This window comes from Pterocles gutturalis, unplaced genomic scaffold (genome assembly GCF_000699245.1).
Source record: "Pterocles gutturalis isolate BGI_N339 unplaced genomic scaffold, ASM69924v1 scaffold6176, whole genome shotgun sequence".
Classification (NCBI taxonomy): Eukaryota; Metazoa; Chordata; class Aves; order Pterocliformes; family Pteroclidae; genus Pterocles; species Pterocles gutturalis.
Window position 1 is genome coordinate 33,623 of NW_010097656.1, and position 18,258 is coordinate 51,880.

Consider the following 18,258-nt stretch of genomic DNA (forward strand, 5'->3'; position numbering starts at 1 on the left):
AAAAAGAAGAGATAAGACTCAAGTTGTAGCCCTTTGAAGGTTAAAAAAACATCATTTCGTTTGAATCCTACAAAATGAACACCAAAAAGTGTATTCAGTGCAATCAGCTGTGCTTGCAGAATTAAATTACTGTGCTTATTCCGGAGAAAATAAAGTATTAAGCTTCAAAAAGCAGTTTGTTCAGATAAAGCAAAAAACACTAAAAGAAATTAAAACAACCATTAAAATTACAACCCTTTCCATGGTGCCATGAAGAAAAAGAAGAAATCTAAAAAGTCTTTCTACTCATTCAGGACATCTATGGGATGATGGTGTTTATCACAAAATTAAAAAATCAAATAATCTTTGAGGAAAGATCAGTAATTTTTTTTTTAAAAAAACAACTGGGGGAAGGTCTCCAAAATCTTCTACATCCTGGTTTTCATCCAGTTAAAAATATATTTATCATTCACATAAAACAAACAGAGAAAGATTTTTGATTTCTGTCAAAGTCAGACAACTCAATATATTTTATTAAAGTTTTCATTTAACTTTTTTCCATATTGTTTACCATGTTTATCAAAACATGTGTCTATTCACTCTACTTGTCTAAAAGAAAATTAGCGATTTCAGATATCCTTCTCAACGATCATTTTCCTCCTTCTCCTGACAAGAAGTGAACTAAATCCCCTACCAGTTTGAAGGAGATCCACCGAACTTCTGAAACTTTATCGGAGCAGAGAGTTAGTGCAATATGTCTTAAGTAGTCATAGACATCATTGGGATTGTAGAGTTCCAGTATCAGGATCAGCTGCCTGAAACACAAAGAAAGGGATTAACTCTAGCAACACTAACCTGCTCCAATTATACCATCTATTAAACGTAAGGATCATTTGGAGCCTCAAAAATACCATGGTTATTACAAAGCACTTGAACAGTTTGTTCTTCTCTTTACTTTATAAAGGTGCACACATGTATTAAAGATGTAGAGGCTTTAATCCATCAAGGAGTCCAAGAGAAACTTTTATCCAAACTAGATGTACCAACTTTAAACCAATATCCTGTGCAAAGCAAAAATGAAAGATTTACTTTGATGTAGAAATCTATGTTTCAGAAAGCAGTTTATATCTTGGAACTTCACAGAACTCATTCTAGCCACATCACTGCCAGTATGTCACCAGCAGCTGTGCGGAAACCAACCACAGAGCAGCAGCTCTCCACTAGATGTCAGGGGACTCCTACACAACATTCTTGCACCAGAGCAAGATTTAGTTTTTTGTGCTAAACTACAAAGGGAGAGTAAATCCTCAGTAGCCCAAACAAAGCAACAAGATAAACACGAAGGTCAGATTTTAGCTGCAAACTATGCCTACAAACATTATTTGGGTGCTTAAAATATCAACAGGGCCTGTAGAAAAAGAATTGTGGGTTATTACTATATTTCCCTTATACACCCAGTCATATGGAAATATGAAATTAATAAACCAATTTTTTTAAGAACTGTTTTTTCTTTCATACACATTAGAAAAATGACTTTGTACATACATTTCACTGACTTTTACAAGGCAGTCTAAAACTGAGCAAAACCTCACTGAATAGTATCTATCATATTGTCATATTTCACAAGCGGCAAGTGAACCAGATGTCCATTTTAGTATAATCACAGACATAAGTTTCAGTCACACTTGATTACAATACAATTTGGCAAAAAACATCCCCCAAAAACACCCCAACAGCCAGTGGCTTTCAAGTTCAGTTCTTTATAAAAGAATGGTTGTAATCTTTTAGCTCCTAATCAGGGAGTGATAACTTCTGAGTGTTATTATCTATTTCCAAGTTAGTAATGTAGATTAAAAATTACAAGTTAACAAAACCACATACTCTGCCAGCTCGTAACGAAACCTCCAGTTCCTGCTGTTATCAGTCACCACAAATTCTTGAAGTTGGTAAAGATACTCTCGCCTTTTGTCTGCATGAAGCAACTGAAGGAAAAACATTACTAGTATAAAACTGATAAAATTCAATACTTGCAGTTCTCTGATTACTTTATTGACACTTATGTGCGTTTTTCTACTTGAAAGGAAGAGATCATTCACAAGTTGCTTACTAAAAATTGTGCACAATCAGCTGAGTGCCTGGATACACAAGACTGACATCCAAAAAAGTACATTAAGTCATCACTTCTGCAAGGTACCTGTCAAACCCCCATCTCTGGGCATAAGACTGAGCAATGAAATACTAAAAGTTTGTGTTTATTATGCAGCAGACCACCAGGATCTGCTCTCTTCTCTCCCAGCCCCAAACATAAATTGCTAACGGTCTAACTTTCCAGCTGGACTGCACAAAGTAATTCCTTTACAACAGCTAGGAGCATTTACAGCCATATTTACAAAGGGTTTTCAGTTTTGATATTTTGTTGGCACATGAGAGACAAGAGAAGTGAGGGACCTTAAAAAAAAAAAAAAGCAATAGACACACACACAAAATAGCAGTACTGCACACAACTAAATATGTAATTAGATGTTGATACCTGCATATCTCATTTAAAAAAAACTCTTAATAAAATGTAGTTAGAAAAAAATTTATCTTGAGAAATTACACTTGCCTACCTTTAGAAAGTCATACAGATGTTTAAGGACACCAATACGCACTTCATCCAGATCTTTCAAGAATCCATTGAAAATTGGCACCAGATCAGCAGCTGTTAGCTGATCCCCCAGAATAACTGCTAGTTCATGTATGGAGAACGCGAGCGTCCGACGTACTTTCCACTGCAAGCAGTTTAAGAAGTGAACTAGATTAGGCACCTTAACTAAAGTAAAGAAGCTTTTAGCCTACACATGTGTGAGTATTAAGAAAGCAGAAGAAACAGGGCTAGTTACACAGCAGTAGAAAATGTTAATCATATTTACGAAGTCCAATTTATATCTTGAATTTTGTATTTTTAGTACATATTTAATCCCTTATAAGAAAGTATACAGCGTTATAACTTCAGTGCAACATAGTGAAAAAAAGGTTACTGATTAAAAATTAAAAACCAAAAAAGCTACTGATTAAAATTCTGATTTACCATTTTTAAAAAAAATTGTGTTTTTTACCTGTACATCTGAGGCCAGGGTCTCATATGTATCTTTCAGGCAGTGCCAGTTCTGCCTTCCCAGTGTTAAGGCCACCCCAGGAAGACTGTATGCACAGTGTTTGGCTATTTCAGTATCAACAGTCTGGGCTCGAGCTGGGTCAGTCATTGACAAGTACTGGTCTAGCAAAGGTTGAGGTATGATATCCTATAGATAGATACAACAGAAACACACACTTGAATTCAAGATCAGAAAGAAAATACACCTGTTGAGCTACACTATTCTCTTGCGACCAACCAGCTGGCAGCAAAACACAGAGTGGCAAGATGACCTTTTAGTGGGCTAGCATCACAAAGTATAAACAACCCATATAGTTATTTGTCCTCTCATTAGGATAGAGCAGTCAGCAATGAACAGTAATTGTTACTTTACTAACACGTTGCATCAAACCAAAATGAAATTTCTTCTTTGCTGAAGACAAACAGTAAATCCAGTGACAAAATAGTATAGTCAGTGGCTACCTTGACTGCACAGATTGCCTCCAAGGCACGATAAAGGCAAGAGTTTTTCTAGCTTTCTGATTTAAGATAGAGTTCTCCTGAAATGCCCAGAGCATTTCTTCACATTCTGCAACTGATCAATTGCAAAAGCTACCACTGTATTAAAGATAAGATGAACTGCATCCAATACTCCACTAAAGCAGTTAGATGCTATTTTTAATCACCTGTAATTTTGACTTGTCATCTTCAAATGGTGGATTATTTTCTTGCTCGCTCTTTAAAAATACACTGGTTCCTCTGTGTTGTTCCTCTGAGTCCTGTAAAAGGACGTACTAGCTAGTGAAATGAATTAGTTATTGCTGTTTGGGGTATTTCAAAGCATCACACTACAGAACAGTGCAATTCAGATACAGAAGACAAAGCCTTGTACAGGCAAAGCCTTATGCAGTGTGTTTATGCAAGTACAAAAAGAGAACAGAGTTGTACACTAAGGCAAACAACATTAACACCATAACAGCAACGAGGGGAACAGTAGTTAAATTGCTTTTTTAGAAGTAAATCTAACACAATAAACCCAACATTTATGCAGGTTTTGGATGGTTGCTTTTACTATACTCTTAAATCTTCTTGGCACAAACTTAAACTATATTAAACAAGACAGCTTAGCAGTTGCTCTAAGTCAGCCAATACCACGATAAAAGCTTTACTTATTTTAGAGCATACTAAAACTGATCCCCCAAGCTGGAAACTCACAAGCCTACCAAATTATGAAGCATACACCTCTCCCCAAACATGAACAAAAAACTTAATTAAAAGGTTTAAAAGACCAAAAACATATGAAGTTTGAAAGTTCACACATTATTTTACTTTTTTGTTCATACAGGTTTTATGTGCAATTTTTGTTCTTAGACTAGGAGAGCTTTTCTTTGTATTTCACAATTAGCTCCAGCAACTTTAAATATTGTGCAAACAATCCTTTTTACTCCTATGTGTACATTATAATCAAGAAATAGTAACCAGGAACTGTGTATGTGTCACCACCTGATTCAGCCTCCTGTCTGGAGATAAAAGACTAATTTTAGATTCATTACAGGAAGAGGTGAGACCGTACTTGGTACATTTCATCTGAAAAAAAACCTACAAGACTACTGCAAAACTTTAACTCTTTGGTAATTCGTGTGCAAGCAGAAAATAGCCCTTAATAGCTTTATGGTTTATTTTTTAATTAAAATAAGTAGCATATGACAGCTATGGTATAGTAATGTTCAAAGGCTTTAGATCAGAAGCGGGTCAGTTATGCCAGGTACTACAGGAAAACGCACAGTACTTCAGCCAGTGAGAATTCATTTCAGATGTGGAGCACAATGCATACTTACTGTGCTTTTCAGTATACTGCTGGTAGACGGGTCACTGATGTTGTCCTTGGAGGCAGGGGATAAAAGACTGTTTTCCTCCACCTGGTTGCAGGTAGCATTTGAAACAGCTGTTTCATCTGACATAGTTTTGTTATGAAGTTTGCCACTGCTTTCTTCCACTTTTTTGGTCTCATAGTCACCAACAGAATCAAACTGAGCAGCTCTGAGAGCAGCAGACAACACTTGGACCTGAGCTGTACAAAGCAAAAGATTACTTCTTTAGTCTCCCTTCTGCAACTACAAGCATTAAATTTGTAATTAGTTAATCTGAAAAGATAAAATGAAGCCCAGAACTTTTGTCCTCTGAGCTGCACAGGAATGGTATATTGGCGAATATTTGCTCTTAAAAGGAAAGGCCCATTACTCTTCCACAAAACCATCACAAATTAAGAGCAATGATTTGGATATATTAACATTTTCAGCAGAAGCACTCTAACGATTTCTACTACTGAAAGACAGTAGAAACTGTAACGAGGTATCACAGCATACTGGCTCAAACATTTTAATACAAATTCTTTTGTTATATTCTTTAATTGATTTAACTGCTGGGAAAAGGCATCAATGTGCATTTAAAACACTGCTGAGAAAAGCTTTATCCAGAGGACAGAATTAGTCAAACCATCTCCGAACTGTTTTGCAGAAGCAGATAGAAAACAAGAGCTCAGGTTTACCACTGTATCACCAATAAAGGTAGGACAAGCTACAAGATTTGCGCATTATGCTACACTGCTGCTAGGACCAGGAAGTTACTAAGAGTTCAGAATGCAGAAACTATGGCATAGCTACATCTGCACAAGCCTACAGCAAGTACAGTCTTAAGATGAAACATTAGAGCACATTTTAAAGGTGAAGAATACTAGAACACTTTGGAAATAATGGGAACAAACAACTTAAAGAGGCAAAACAGATTACAGGCATATGAGGGCTTTAGCAGTTAGAAAACAGAAACTAACATCCACATCTCATTACTCTGAGAAAGGAAGGAAGACTGTTCTGCTAAAATCGTAATGGGGGAAGTAAGGGGGGCAGAAGTCTTCCTCCTTGTTTTCTCCCATGCCTCTCCAAACCCCTGATTTTTCACTGTATAGCTGTCAAGCTAAGATCTCTCCAAGTGTCTTAGTTCTAAACAATTAGCTTTTCACTCCTTTCCTTTTGCTTTTACTTTCTGCCCCTTTCCAAAACTCGTTTATACTTTCTTCTCCTTTCATTCGTTCATTTCAATTTCCACTTTTTCCTTTACTGCTTTAATTTTTTCGCCTCCTCCTCTTATAAATCTTTCTTTCTGATCCTTTGCCTCACACATGAAGAATTTTTATTTTCCTGGTACCTTTCCAAATGGCCATGGGGAGCCACCTAAATATGCTACGCTGCCAGTCAGCTTACTACTTACTACTCACTACTACTACAGCAAGGAATCCAAAGGATGCTGCCATTCCTGCAGCTATGATTTTGCATACAGAGAAGGGATGAATAAACAGGCCGATGAAACTGCTAATTCACCTGAGTACCCACGAGACTGAGTGGAACAAGAAACTGAGCTGACTATGGATGACAGGCTCATCAAGAGGGATTTGTCCCAGGAAACATCTATGCATCCCACTATCAGCCTATCATCCCTTCAGTATGTTCATCAACAGGCTTGTATGGGGAGGCTAAGGAAAGATGACTTGAAATTAGGGCCATTCTCACTCAAACAAACATTAGATGAATTCAGCTGGTAACAGGTAGAGCTCTGTCCCTAAAATCCAAGTACTTAGTTACTGTACGTAAAACTAAAGGGAGTTTTCACAAAATTTCAACAAGCTCTTTTCCCTGTTGTAGTTAGATCCAATCTATTTCTCATGCAAGCAGGAGCTAAAAAAAAAAACCAAACCAAACTTCCCCAACTGTTCTGGAAATAACTCAGGTCTTGTGAAAAAGGCTGTTGAATAACTTTCTACTATAATTTACTACTCAAGGAAGTCTCATCACTTTAGGAACACCAAGCCAATTAAAACACAGTCAAGGATTTTTTAAAGGCCAGGAGAAATCCTCCTCAGAGAAAACATTATTTTACTGTTACAGACTCTCACCTTGAACATCTGGATCATCAATGTGCTCCTGTAAGCTTTCTAGAACTTTTTTTATTTCACTACTAGCAACACAGTTATTACATGGCACAGAGCAGCTATCTTTGTGCTTTTCAGTCTTGAACTGAAGTAACTCCAGGTCCTGACTTATATCAGGCAGAGGAGGGCGCCAGTATAGAAAAGTATTAAATACATCCTCAGCAGACTGTAGCCTTGAGTTAATTCCAGGAAAACTGCTGTCCTTAGTGACTTCTGTGACACCAGCAACAACTTTGTCACCCTGAGACAACTGAGACACATCTTCTCCAGGGTTGGTACAACAATCTGAACTTTCTTCCAGTGTATCTTTATTTAGGTTCTCAACTGAGAGCTTTGTATTAACTTCAGCTGAAGTCTCCTCAGTCGATGATTCTGGTTTGATTTCCATTGGTTGTTCTGAACTGGTAACAGACACACACAGTTATCCAAATAAAACTTGAAGTACTCTGTAACAATACTTTTCACTGAAATACTTAATAAAAGACATCAGCAACTACAGAAAGCTTATGTTCTCTGCAGAAAGACAGAACCTACGTTACCACTATGCTTTACTTCACCAGTTTTCCCTTTATCCGCCTGTGAAGCCATCAAAGTGAATTTTTCAGTAATGGGGCTACATTCAGACACATGCATGACCTTGCTCTTCATACCTTTTCTAAAACTATATTCTCAATTTGAGATTTTCAGATCTGAACAGCAATTAAAAGAATTTTCTTCCTTCTTCCCCCTTCCACTACACCACATCTTTCCCACGATTTTACCTGGACAACGTAGCATTTGTACTGGAGGACATTAATGTTATGTTGTTGCTTGGTTGACAGGAATTGGTATTCACATCTTGCGCTGATGGTCGGATACTCAATGTCCCATCTTCTCGAATGTAAAGACCAGCACTCGAAGGGTTTGCAAAGGTAGAAATAAATGGGCCAAGAGACTGAAAAGCAGCCTGACGAACCTGTGATAGTATAAAGACAGCAGTCAGGATTCATGCAACTCCCACAGAGTTAAAGCTGAAAAATAAAAATTTGGCTCGATTTTTTAGTAAGATCCAATTGATTCTTACTATAACAGCTTCATTCAATACCAAGTATAACCAATTATCAATTACCAAATAACTGACACCTAACCAAAGGCTGCTAGAAAATTAAGCATGTATCTACAATCATGGAATAGTATGGAAATATTTTAAAGTTATAAATTTGAAGGACATCACTGTCTACTTCAACTAACACCTTTAACACGAGCAACCTATTCTCAGAAGAGTGTTTACACTTTTAAAAACGTTGGTGATAGAAATTCTAAGTAGTAAGAGCAAGAGGAAAAATAAATACTATCTTATTACAGGAGATTAGATTTTAGCAGATTAGACTCTAATCCCAGCAAATTTAGTTTAGAGAACTTGTACAATACACTTCTGAACTTGCCCATTACTTGTGTACAATCTGCCTGGGAGATGCATCAATTATAGAGTTACTTACCCATCTGCAAGTGTCACTAATAAGACTGATAAAGAGTGGGGAGAGTTTGCTTCTGCGAACTTCTGGGGATGTGGTGTAAGACACTGCCATAAAGCATTCAGCACAAGCTTTCCTCATTCCCCAAACGCTATCAGAACAGAGTTCAAAGAACTTGGGAATCTGCCAAAAATAGGAAAATCCAAGACTAATCAAAGACTAAACAAAGACTGCAGCAGCTTACTATCAAGGTATTTGTTTGGCAACTGGAGACAGAGAATAAAAATGAGTGAAGGCTAGAAGAAACTGAGACAGGTTAAAAACATACATATTCATTGAAGAAATTGGAAAAAACTGTCTGACATTTACATATATTTTATGTATAACCACATGCACCAGGAAAAAAATAGAAAGAATTATTAATGGCCTATTTTTCCCGAAATTGCAATTTGACGGAGCATCTAGTTCAGGGAAAAGAAGAAAGAGTCAATAATTTTAAAGTGTGTGTGTCTGTGTACATACATATGCTGTCAATTACATTTAAAAAAAATATTTTGCAAAATAAGAACTTGCCATTTCTATTCATTCCCAGTTTTGCTAAGTAATTGCAACCAAAGCCTTAGCCAAATTAATTTTTAAAAATGCATGCACACCGATTAATTTACAGAAAAGACAATGAAAGAACTCATTATTAAACCTTTCGAAGTGAGAAATACAAATCTTGTGAATGGGTTTTGATTTTTACATACCAGAAGTCTTTCTGTGGCTTCTTGCCCGACTGCATTACAAATGTCACCAAAATTAGCTGCACAAATCTAAGAAATAAAAAAAGTCATTAATAACATTCTGTCTCTTTCAAGTGCATTAGTTTTATTATCGACTTCCCCATGCATTATTTATCCCGTGTAACAACTGCATGTTTGAATATTCAAATTTCAGCCATGTAACTACATCCTGTAACACTAACTCATCCTGAACAAAGACTCATTAGAGCAAGCTTCCATAAGCCACATGCCTTTGAAATCAAAAGTAATAAAGGTTTCTGCATGAAGAGCATCATCTACCACAGTAACCATTAAGAGGGACTAATAAGCCTACTTGAAAGCTTAAATTACTTTGAACAGCAGCTGTCAAAACCGATACAGACTAAAATATGATACTAGGGTCAGGACTTAGGTGTACTGACAGAACTATCTTTGCTATGGCTGACCCAAGCTTAAGTACTTTGCTGAAGCAAAGTTTAATCAAGGTCTTGAGTTAATGACATTTACAGTACATTACAAATGCTATAATTAAGGCAAAAGGGACAGTCCCTCATGTTGGAAAAAGACATTGCCAAAATCTGCAATCAATTAAGATAGGACCATGTTAATATAAGATTTATTCATTCTATATGCTTATTTAGATAGAAGCCTATAACACAGCTCAAATTCCAACAAGTGCAGCTTATGTTAAGGACCAAGGTGAAGCTCTGCATGACCCTTAAGTCTACTCAAATATTTTAAGACTTCTTAGGCTACAAGTTTCCTGTTGTACTCAAACATGAATTAAAGTAAGTCTTACATTTTTAGGATTTTTCCTTTTAATAATAGCAGATATATTATTTTTAAGGGAAGGATGCATCAAATACCTATTGCTTTTGAATTTTTGGTTTTGAAATAAGATGGAAGAGATCAGGTTACTTGTTTGCATCCTATAACCAAGTACGGTGGCTTAAAAAAATGTTATGCAAAACTATTGAGCATGCGAGATCAGTTTAACTGCTACATCAAAGCTATTCACTAAGGGCTGTTATCTAGTTCTTTACTGAACTACAGAAACTATAAACATGCCAATAAATTAAAAATGCTCTTCCATAGGCTTTCGAATGTCATCATCTAAAGTTATAACTAAAGTATTCAGGAAGGCATCTGAACAGCAACTTGCAAATTCATTTTTAAGTGGTTTAGAGTTGAAAACACCAACCTTTCGGACTTGAAACAATTTCCCATCACTGCAGAGTTCACAGAAACGAGGAAGCAGCATGTGCTCAACTGTTGTTCTGCTCAACATAGAAGCCATTTTACAGATTATCTAAAAAATCAAGACAGGGATATGCATAAGGAAAAGAAAATTACAAAGTGTGTAAACACACCCAAATATTCCTCCTAAAAATTACATCCAAGTGCAAGAGAGCAACTACCATCAAATAGATTAACTGCTACGCATTGTCTTTTCATACACCTGTTTTATATTAGGCACAACTAGAGTTTTTATTTTAAAATCACTCTATACCACTGTGTCTGAACATAACATTTCTGCACATAATTCATTGTCTTCTTCATCCAGTTAAACAGACATGCATTAATAAACGCATTTTCAAGGTGTTTGCCATGTGGCACACACTGATAATTCGTACAGAGAACACAAAAGTTCCACTGCACCGGCCAGCATACAGAAATCACAACATTTAAGCATATTAGAAATATCTCAAGATTAGGCGCTTAAGTAAGCCTGTTGGCTTTAACAGGCCATTCAGATACTTAAAAACAAGCACAGTCCCAGCTCTTCATAGGCTCAGACAACATGATAAAATGAAAGTTTGCTGTACAACAGAAGTGAAAAGGGAGAGTAGGACAAACTAGTTATATATGTAAGCTAACGCACACTTTACAGAAATCATTCTCAGAAACTTTAGGAGTTAATATCACAGCATAATTAAAGAAAGTTAGTAACACGCTCATTAATTTAGCTTTCTCTGAGGAACTGTCAATTTCAACTACAATTACAAACTGTTTCTGCTGTGAAAATAAGATGCTTTGGATTGTATATTTCCTTTCAGCTCCCACTTTCTGGGATAATTTGCTATAATTCTTATATTTGCAAAATTAAAAAGGAAGGGGCTCCCATGCATCTTTCTACTTCACTGTTCTGCCCGTAGCACCAGGAGTTTAATGCTTACACAAGTGTTTTCAGATTAACAGTATTCATCTTACTATTTTTATTTTTCCAAAATTATTGAAGCTTTCTACCTCCACAAAAATAAGCTTTATTTGTAGAAATGTTTGCCTTCATAATAGAATGCTAAAGAAGGACTAATGAAGACACCATTCAAGGTCTTTCCTACAAAATTTCAAACTCCTAAAAGGCATCTGGTGCTCAGATGTCACCCTGGAAGAGTGCCTAAGCAATACCCAAGTCCCAAACAAGGAAGAGGAAAATCTAGCTGGTAAAACTATTTTACAGGTCAAGTGTCAGCTATCCATGCTGAAATGTAATTACACACCAGCACTTTTCTGTGGAGTCAACTGACTTCTTGAAAGTGAACAGGGAATGTTTTTTTCAAACTGTTTAAGAATGAAGATCAGGTTACCATTCATACTTTTACAACATTACTGTGAAACCTGGTAGAGCAAATATAAAGAAACTGTTGGAGAACACAACAACCTGAAAAAGAATTAAAACAAGGCTGCCAAGAACCAACTGCATTTTAAAGTTATTTGGCTACCATTCTGACAATCATTTAGCATCCTGAAGTATAAAGATGGTCTCTTTAAACATGATCTTTTCAAAAATGTAGAATAAAAAGTAAAGATTTGTTGTGTTAAACTAAAAATTCAAATAAATCCATGAATAAACACAAAAGGTTTGATTGCTTATGTTCTTTAATGTCACCACTATTCCTGGACCTCATCGTAATTACTGTTATAAATGAAAAAGAGTGGTAGTTCTTGTTAACACTCAATACATCATCAATCATCTATAGTAAAAAGCCCATCATCATTTTGGGAAAAACTTATACTGAATTTGAAGATCTGATACTTTACATTTTTTATACAATAACATTCTTGTTCCCAGTTACTGTACTGCATAGCTCCATTCTCAAGCAGCACTATTTCAAAAGGATTCCTTAAGCACTTCATTAACACAGAAGCCCAGATTTCTTCACTGCACAAAAGGTATAGGACCTAGAGAAAGCTTACCGCAAGTATCTCTACACTTAGCCATAAATAGTACTCAGTACAACCTTACTCGGGACAACCTTGCTTTCAGTTAAGATCATTTTTAACCTCTCAGTATGGTGCATCAAGTCCTGACCCTGTTCAAATTAGTTGAGAATTCATATTATTGCAATGCTGCTCAACACTACAAATGACTGAGAAACCTACAGATTCAAGGCTTAACAGCGTAGCACACTTCAGCTTCAACTGCCTCATAACAGTGGTTTCTCCATTCGCAACATAGCGACTAATAAATAAAGAAGGAATAAATCAAACTTGAAATAATAATCGTATAGAAAGTTTAAGTTCAATAATTAATAAAAAGCCCTCAGGACACTTAACAATGCAAGTATAATTTTTATTTTCTGGGTTTTATGCTCATCAAAATCTCACACAAAGTTGTTATATTCTAAAAGAACTTTATAGTAGCATTGTTAAAAGATAGATAACAAAAGTGATTAAAAAAAGAAAAAAGGTAAATATAAGACTTCTACCAAATGCACTTACATTCACAGCTTCCACCTTGTACTCATCATCACTGTCAGGAGCAGAGAGGTCCAACAGAATTGGACATACCTTATTTTCAATGTCACTCTGAGCAACAAGATCTTGTTCTAGCAGTATGAGCAGTGCTTCCTGACCTGCCTTTCTAACCTATTAGTATGAACAAACAAGACAAAAAAAAGTACATTGCTGTAAAATCATTTACTGATACGAGAACCACAAAAGGTATGCTTTCAATGAACACACAATTTAAAAAAAGCAAAACAACACAAAACAGAAAAACCCTCTCAGGTTTAACATCGTGAGGAATTAGTAATAAATACTAAAGTTTAATAGAATCATTAGATGGCATTTCATCAAATTCTGAGGAGAAGCCAAAAGATGAAGTACAGGACTTATAAGCCATGACTCTCATTAACAGATTGCGTCCATATGTTGCTAGGAAAATCCTGTAAGTTTCCCCATTATTTGCTAAGGAAACGATTAAAAAAAAAAATTCTGACCTCCCTTACCAAAGTGTGCCTGAAAACAATGAACACAAAGCACTACACACAAGCTAGGTATCAATCAGCATGGAATTTCCTGTTACCTCTTCCTCATGCCTTAAATCACTGAACCACACAGAACTTTCCAATGATTCAACTCATGTTGTCTGTTTTTTCCTACCTGATTGTTAACATCTGTGAGGTATCTCACTACTATGGGCATAAGGTACTCAAAAAACGCTGTTGGGAATTTTGGTCGACTTTCTTGCAGAAAAATGGCAATAGGAGGTATTTGTTCCATCAGCTCTGTACGTACAGTTGGTTCTAGTAATAAAAAGAAAATCAAAACTACATCAGTAAATAGGAAATTAAAATCAAGTACCTTAAGAAAAAAGTAGCATTTTTTTTGTTTAATGTTTTCACAACAGAGGAAAATGAAAATACTCAAAACATAAGAGATATCACCACTGAGATTGCCTGTTCTTAAAGGAAAGCTGAATAAAATAGAACAGCCTTACATATATCATCACAGTCTAGAGACTTGGGATCAGTTCCCTAATAAATTATATAGAATAACAGTACTAGCTAGAAAACCCAGTCACCATGAGTGTACGCTCATGAAGTATTGAAATGCACAACTGTTCTGTGCCACATACACCACAAGTGCAGATGTAATTAATTCCCTGAAAAACATTACTTTGGGCCCTATACTAAGTAAGAGCTTTCATTTATACACCTACCTACAAAATACTTCAAAAACAAACAAACCTCTTGTTTTCACTGACAGATATTAGTATCAGACTATTTTAGTTTCTTTAGTTCACTCATTGCATTCTCAAAATTGAAAGTTATTGCCTTCTATATTCCAGCTTATGTAAAATAAGTTACAAAAATAAAATTAAAAAAGCCCCCACAAACAAAACATTTTCAAACCTGCATCTTCAGAGAGCCTGACCACTATTTCCATTACAGTCAGGAAGTCTTCTTCGTTATTACTGAAATCTCGAAAGACATCCAAAAGACCTCTGGCAATAATTTGCCTGCAGAGCGAACAACATATTAATTGCGTAAATATCCTGCCAATGACATGTAGATGGGATGCAAGGGGAACTTATCAAATGTAAATTGGCACCTTAAAAAATATCTCTGAGCATTCAGACATACCAGTTATACAGTTGCTCAATGTCCCAACAAAATAAAATATGGAGTTGAGAAATCTTATTCAGATGACCGAGAATGAAAACCTCTTTTTATGGAAATGTTATATGAAAGTTATTCAAACAGAAATAAGATTAGGCATGCACTTAGGAGAATAATAGCTAAACTGTGACAACTTAACATCCACAATGCTATCAGACTTAGTTAACAAGTGTTGTTGTTGTACCCTTACCTGTTAAATATGTTATCACTGAAGGCATATTTTTCTAGACGAGCCAGTGGAGTTAAGTTATCCTGTCCAGGAATATCCAAGAATGCTGTTATCCTCATGCTATCACAATCTGGTCCATAATCTTCAAATCCAACTTGAAAGACAAGAGTAACCCCAAAAAAATAATAGGAAAAAAAAAAATCCAGGAGTCAGCAAAAGATGTTACAGTGTAAAATACACTGTACCAATAACTATTTCTTTTTACAGCTACTCTTCAAAGCATCTGTACATCACCAGAAATGGCTCACCAAAAAAATCTTAAGCTGTGCCTAATGGAAGTAGCTACAAGAGCAATATTTGCATATAGACCTGTATATTCAAGTTTTGAAATTTAATTCACTACAGTCATTAAATCCTTTAACACATTTTACACTGCAATCTCAGTGGACTGCCCACATGCACTATGAGTAAAGAGGGCTGAGCTGACAAAACTGCATGCCACAAACTGGAAAATAAATTTTAAAAAATTCAAAAGGAAAATAAGTCCCATTAAAAGAAACTGAAATTTTAACAATGACAGACAATCCCAAACTATATTGCTTTAAAACAGTAAATTCTTGGGTCTGTTTCAAAGTTAACAAGGTACATTTTTCTCACTATAGTTACTAGGTCCCATACATCTAAATCAGACTGGTAGCTTTAGGAAAAACTTCAACTCAACCTCACTTGCGAACACACTGGGAGTTTTCTACTGCAGACTTCTCAACTACAGACTTCCCCATGCAAACTAAACTTTTCTAAATCTTCATCATGGGATGATCCTACAGCCTTCAACTCAAAAGAGTCACAAAGAAGAAAAAAAAGCATGCAAGACAAAAAAATAAAATAAGAACGGAAAAAATCGCAGTGAGAACACTCTCATCATCAGCAAGTATTCCAAATCCTCATGAGATGCCACAACAGCTGCCTGAACTAGGTCCTTTCCCCTCAGAACCCAATGCAGCCATAAAGCCAGCCTGGAAACTGATCTAGAACCATGAAGTTATCTCCAATCAGCACTAGTACCATGACTGGTACAGGATGGGCTCTAGAATCAGCTCTGGAGCCATGGTGCTATCTAGAAAGGGGCCCGATAACCATGAAGTTGTCTAGAAAATGGGCTCTAGAATCAGCGCTAGAACTACAGAGCTTTTCTATACTTGGGTTCTAGAAACAGCTCTAGAACGATTGAGATGTCTGGAATGGGCTCCAGAGCCAGCTCTAGAACCATGAAAGTGAGCTAGAAAGGGCTCTATAGTCAGCTCTGGAAATTTGCTCTAGAATCACGTGGTGATCTCTGCCGGTTCTGGAATAGGTTCTAGAACCCAGAGGGGACCTAGAATGGGCTCTAGAACCATGATGTGGTCTAGAATGAGCTCTAGAACAATTGGGCCAGCTAGAATGTGGTCTAGAACCACAAAGTGGTCTAGAACCTCATCTAGAACCAACAAGCAAGCTAGAAACTAATGAAAATTAATGAACTTCATCAAAGAATAATTTTAGATAATGAAGTAAATTTCAATAATGCTCTAAAATGTACATGCTCATGTACATTTCACATGCTCATCCTGAAACTGATAATTTCTTTTACACAAATTTTAAGTCACCCATAAAAAAGCTTATTAATTACTGCTTATGTCAAAACTTTCTTTGTCTGAACATTTTTATTAACTTCACGACTCAAACTAGAGTTTCACCTTGAAGCATCAAACTTCTTCATCGACTTACCAGAAAAATCCATCACAGGCTCAACAGAACAGCCAAAGACTGAACACCAATGGAGAACGAACACGTAACTCCCAGTGATGCTCACCCCTGCTCCAAGGCCAAGACCCATAAGAGAACACTACAGGAAGTTTACAGCTATTTCCACTGCTTGCACTTGACACACTCAGCAAATACAAGTCAAATGACATGCTAGTTTGGGGATTATTTTTTTTCGTACTACAGAGAGGAAAAAAAATTGGAACTAGAACCAGGAGCAATTCAGACACAATCCATTCAAATAGCTAAGCATTCACTAGCACTATCAACGGTTTTGTTTGGTTCTTGTGTTGTTTTGGGCAGTTTTTGGTTTGTGTTTTGTTTGTTTTTTTTAATTAGGGCAGAGAAAGGTATTTTCACCTCTTAAACAGGGTACTACAGTAACAACTGTTGCAACTGTTCTTCTAGACTGAAAAACCCTCTTTAAATCAGCATAAGCACATAGAAACTTATCAGCTCATTTCCTTCTCACTTAAATCCTGTTCAACACAGACATGCTTTTTTTCATCTAAAGCAGTGACTTCTTACATTTAGTTACTGCAGCAATAATCTTTAGCATCTCTTTTCAAGCAACTTCTTACAGTGTTAGCAACATTTTAAATCCCTATGTATCCTGTATTCCAAGTACTATCCTGCACACTTTACTACATTTTTTTGTATATTTCTAGCTTTTCAAATAGATAACTGTATTAAGGAAGGAGGATGCTTTTTAATTACAGTTTTAAATTCATTAAGACTCAGTTACAATTTATCTGTATAAGAGAACCATTAAAGATACTCTGCAGTACACAAAAATACAAACACAAAACAAACCAAGAACTCTTACATACGCAATTAATCTCACCATGTATACATCACTTATATCACCAAAGATCTCAAAATTTTCTTTCTAAAACTTAACCAAAATACAAACACATAATTTACTTCTATGTACTACTGATATCCAGAAACCTCAAAGACTGAGAACACCACCACCTAAGAGCAGCAACCAACAAAATCCCACAGAACGACCTCCTGCCCGCAGAGGGAATGTCCCTGCGCATCTGTCCAATAGAATACTGTAGATCTCACTTGTATTCTATCATTTCCCTTGGTGTTCCTGAAGACCACCTTCTTCCTAAATTAGCTTTCTTGTGATAGATTGGGAGGAGACTCCACCTATTACACATTTTCAATTACTATTGAACAATAACAGCTTTGTGGTAAACAAATAGTCTCTCTCACATGAAACAAATTCAAGTATCAATTTTCATTTTTTTACCAGAAAAGTCAATTCAGCATCCAAAGTGTCAATTAAACCACCCTACATACACAGCTGCTTTCTTAAAGCAATACAAGTTCACCTAGCTATTGGTAAAATATTTATCTCCTTAAGTAACACCTCCTACCAAACTGTCTGATAGGTGTTCAGCTCTAATCCTGTAGCACAACTCTGGACTATACCGGCTTGAGGTGGAGCTGTTGCCTGGCCTAGGACCTACGACACGGCATTATTCTAAAACCCCTGGTTTGTATTAGCCAGCTAGAGCACAATAGCGGTTTTCCCTTCAGTCCCGCTCCCGAGGTGCGCCCTGTGGAGCGCCG

The 18,258-nt window shown here is 36.3% G+C and overlaps 1 protein-coding gene across 1 annotated transcript in view; it reads right to left on the reverse strand.

Annotated features, from left to right (window-relative positions):
* The window catches only part of LOC104467114 (serine/threonine-protein phosphatase 4 regulatory subunit 1-like), a 17,323-nt gene extending 2,304 nt beyond the window's left edge, over nt 1-15,019 (reverse strand). Inside the window, exons 1-15 of the mRNA XM_010080788.1 lie at nt 14,893-15,019; nt 14,436-14,542; nt 13,684-13,826; nt 13,021-13,167; nt 10,499-10,606; nt 9,283-9,348; nt 8,558-8,716; nt 7,841-8,034; nt 7,044-7,480; nt 4,933-5,165; nt 3,781-3,873; nt 3,078-3,263; nt 2,589-2,750; nt 1,861-1,961; nt 674-794 (exon numbers count right to left, since the gene is read on the reverse strand). Coding sequence (XP_010079090.1) covers nt 674-794; nt 1,861-1,961; nt 2,589-2,750; nt 3,078-3,263; nt 3,781-3,873; nt 4,933-5,165; nt 7,044-7,480; nt 7,841-8,034; nt 8,558-8,716; nt 9,283-9,348; nt 10,499-10,606; nt 13,021-13,167; nt 13,684-13,826; nt 14,436-14,542; nt 14,893-14,990 — 2,355 coding nt within the window. The 5' untranslated portion in view covers nt 14,991-15,019. The remainder of the gene's footprint in view (nt 1-673; nt 795-1,860; nt 1,962-2,588; nt 2,751-3,077; nt 3,264-3,780; nt 3,874-4,932; nt 5,166-7,043; nt 7,481-7,840; nt 8,035-8,557; nt 8,717-9,282; nt 9,349-10,498; nt 10,607-13,020; nt 13,168-13,683; nt 13,827-14,435; nt 14,543-14,892) is intronic.
* Nucleotides 15,020-18,258: the final 3,239 nt, after the last annotated feature.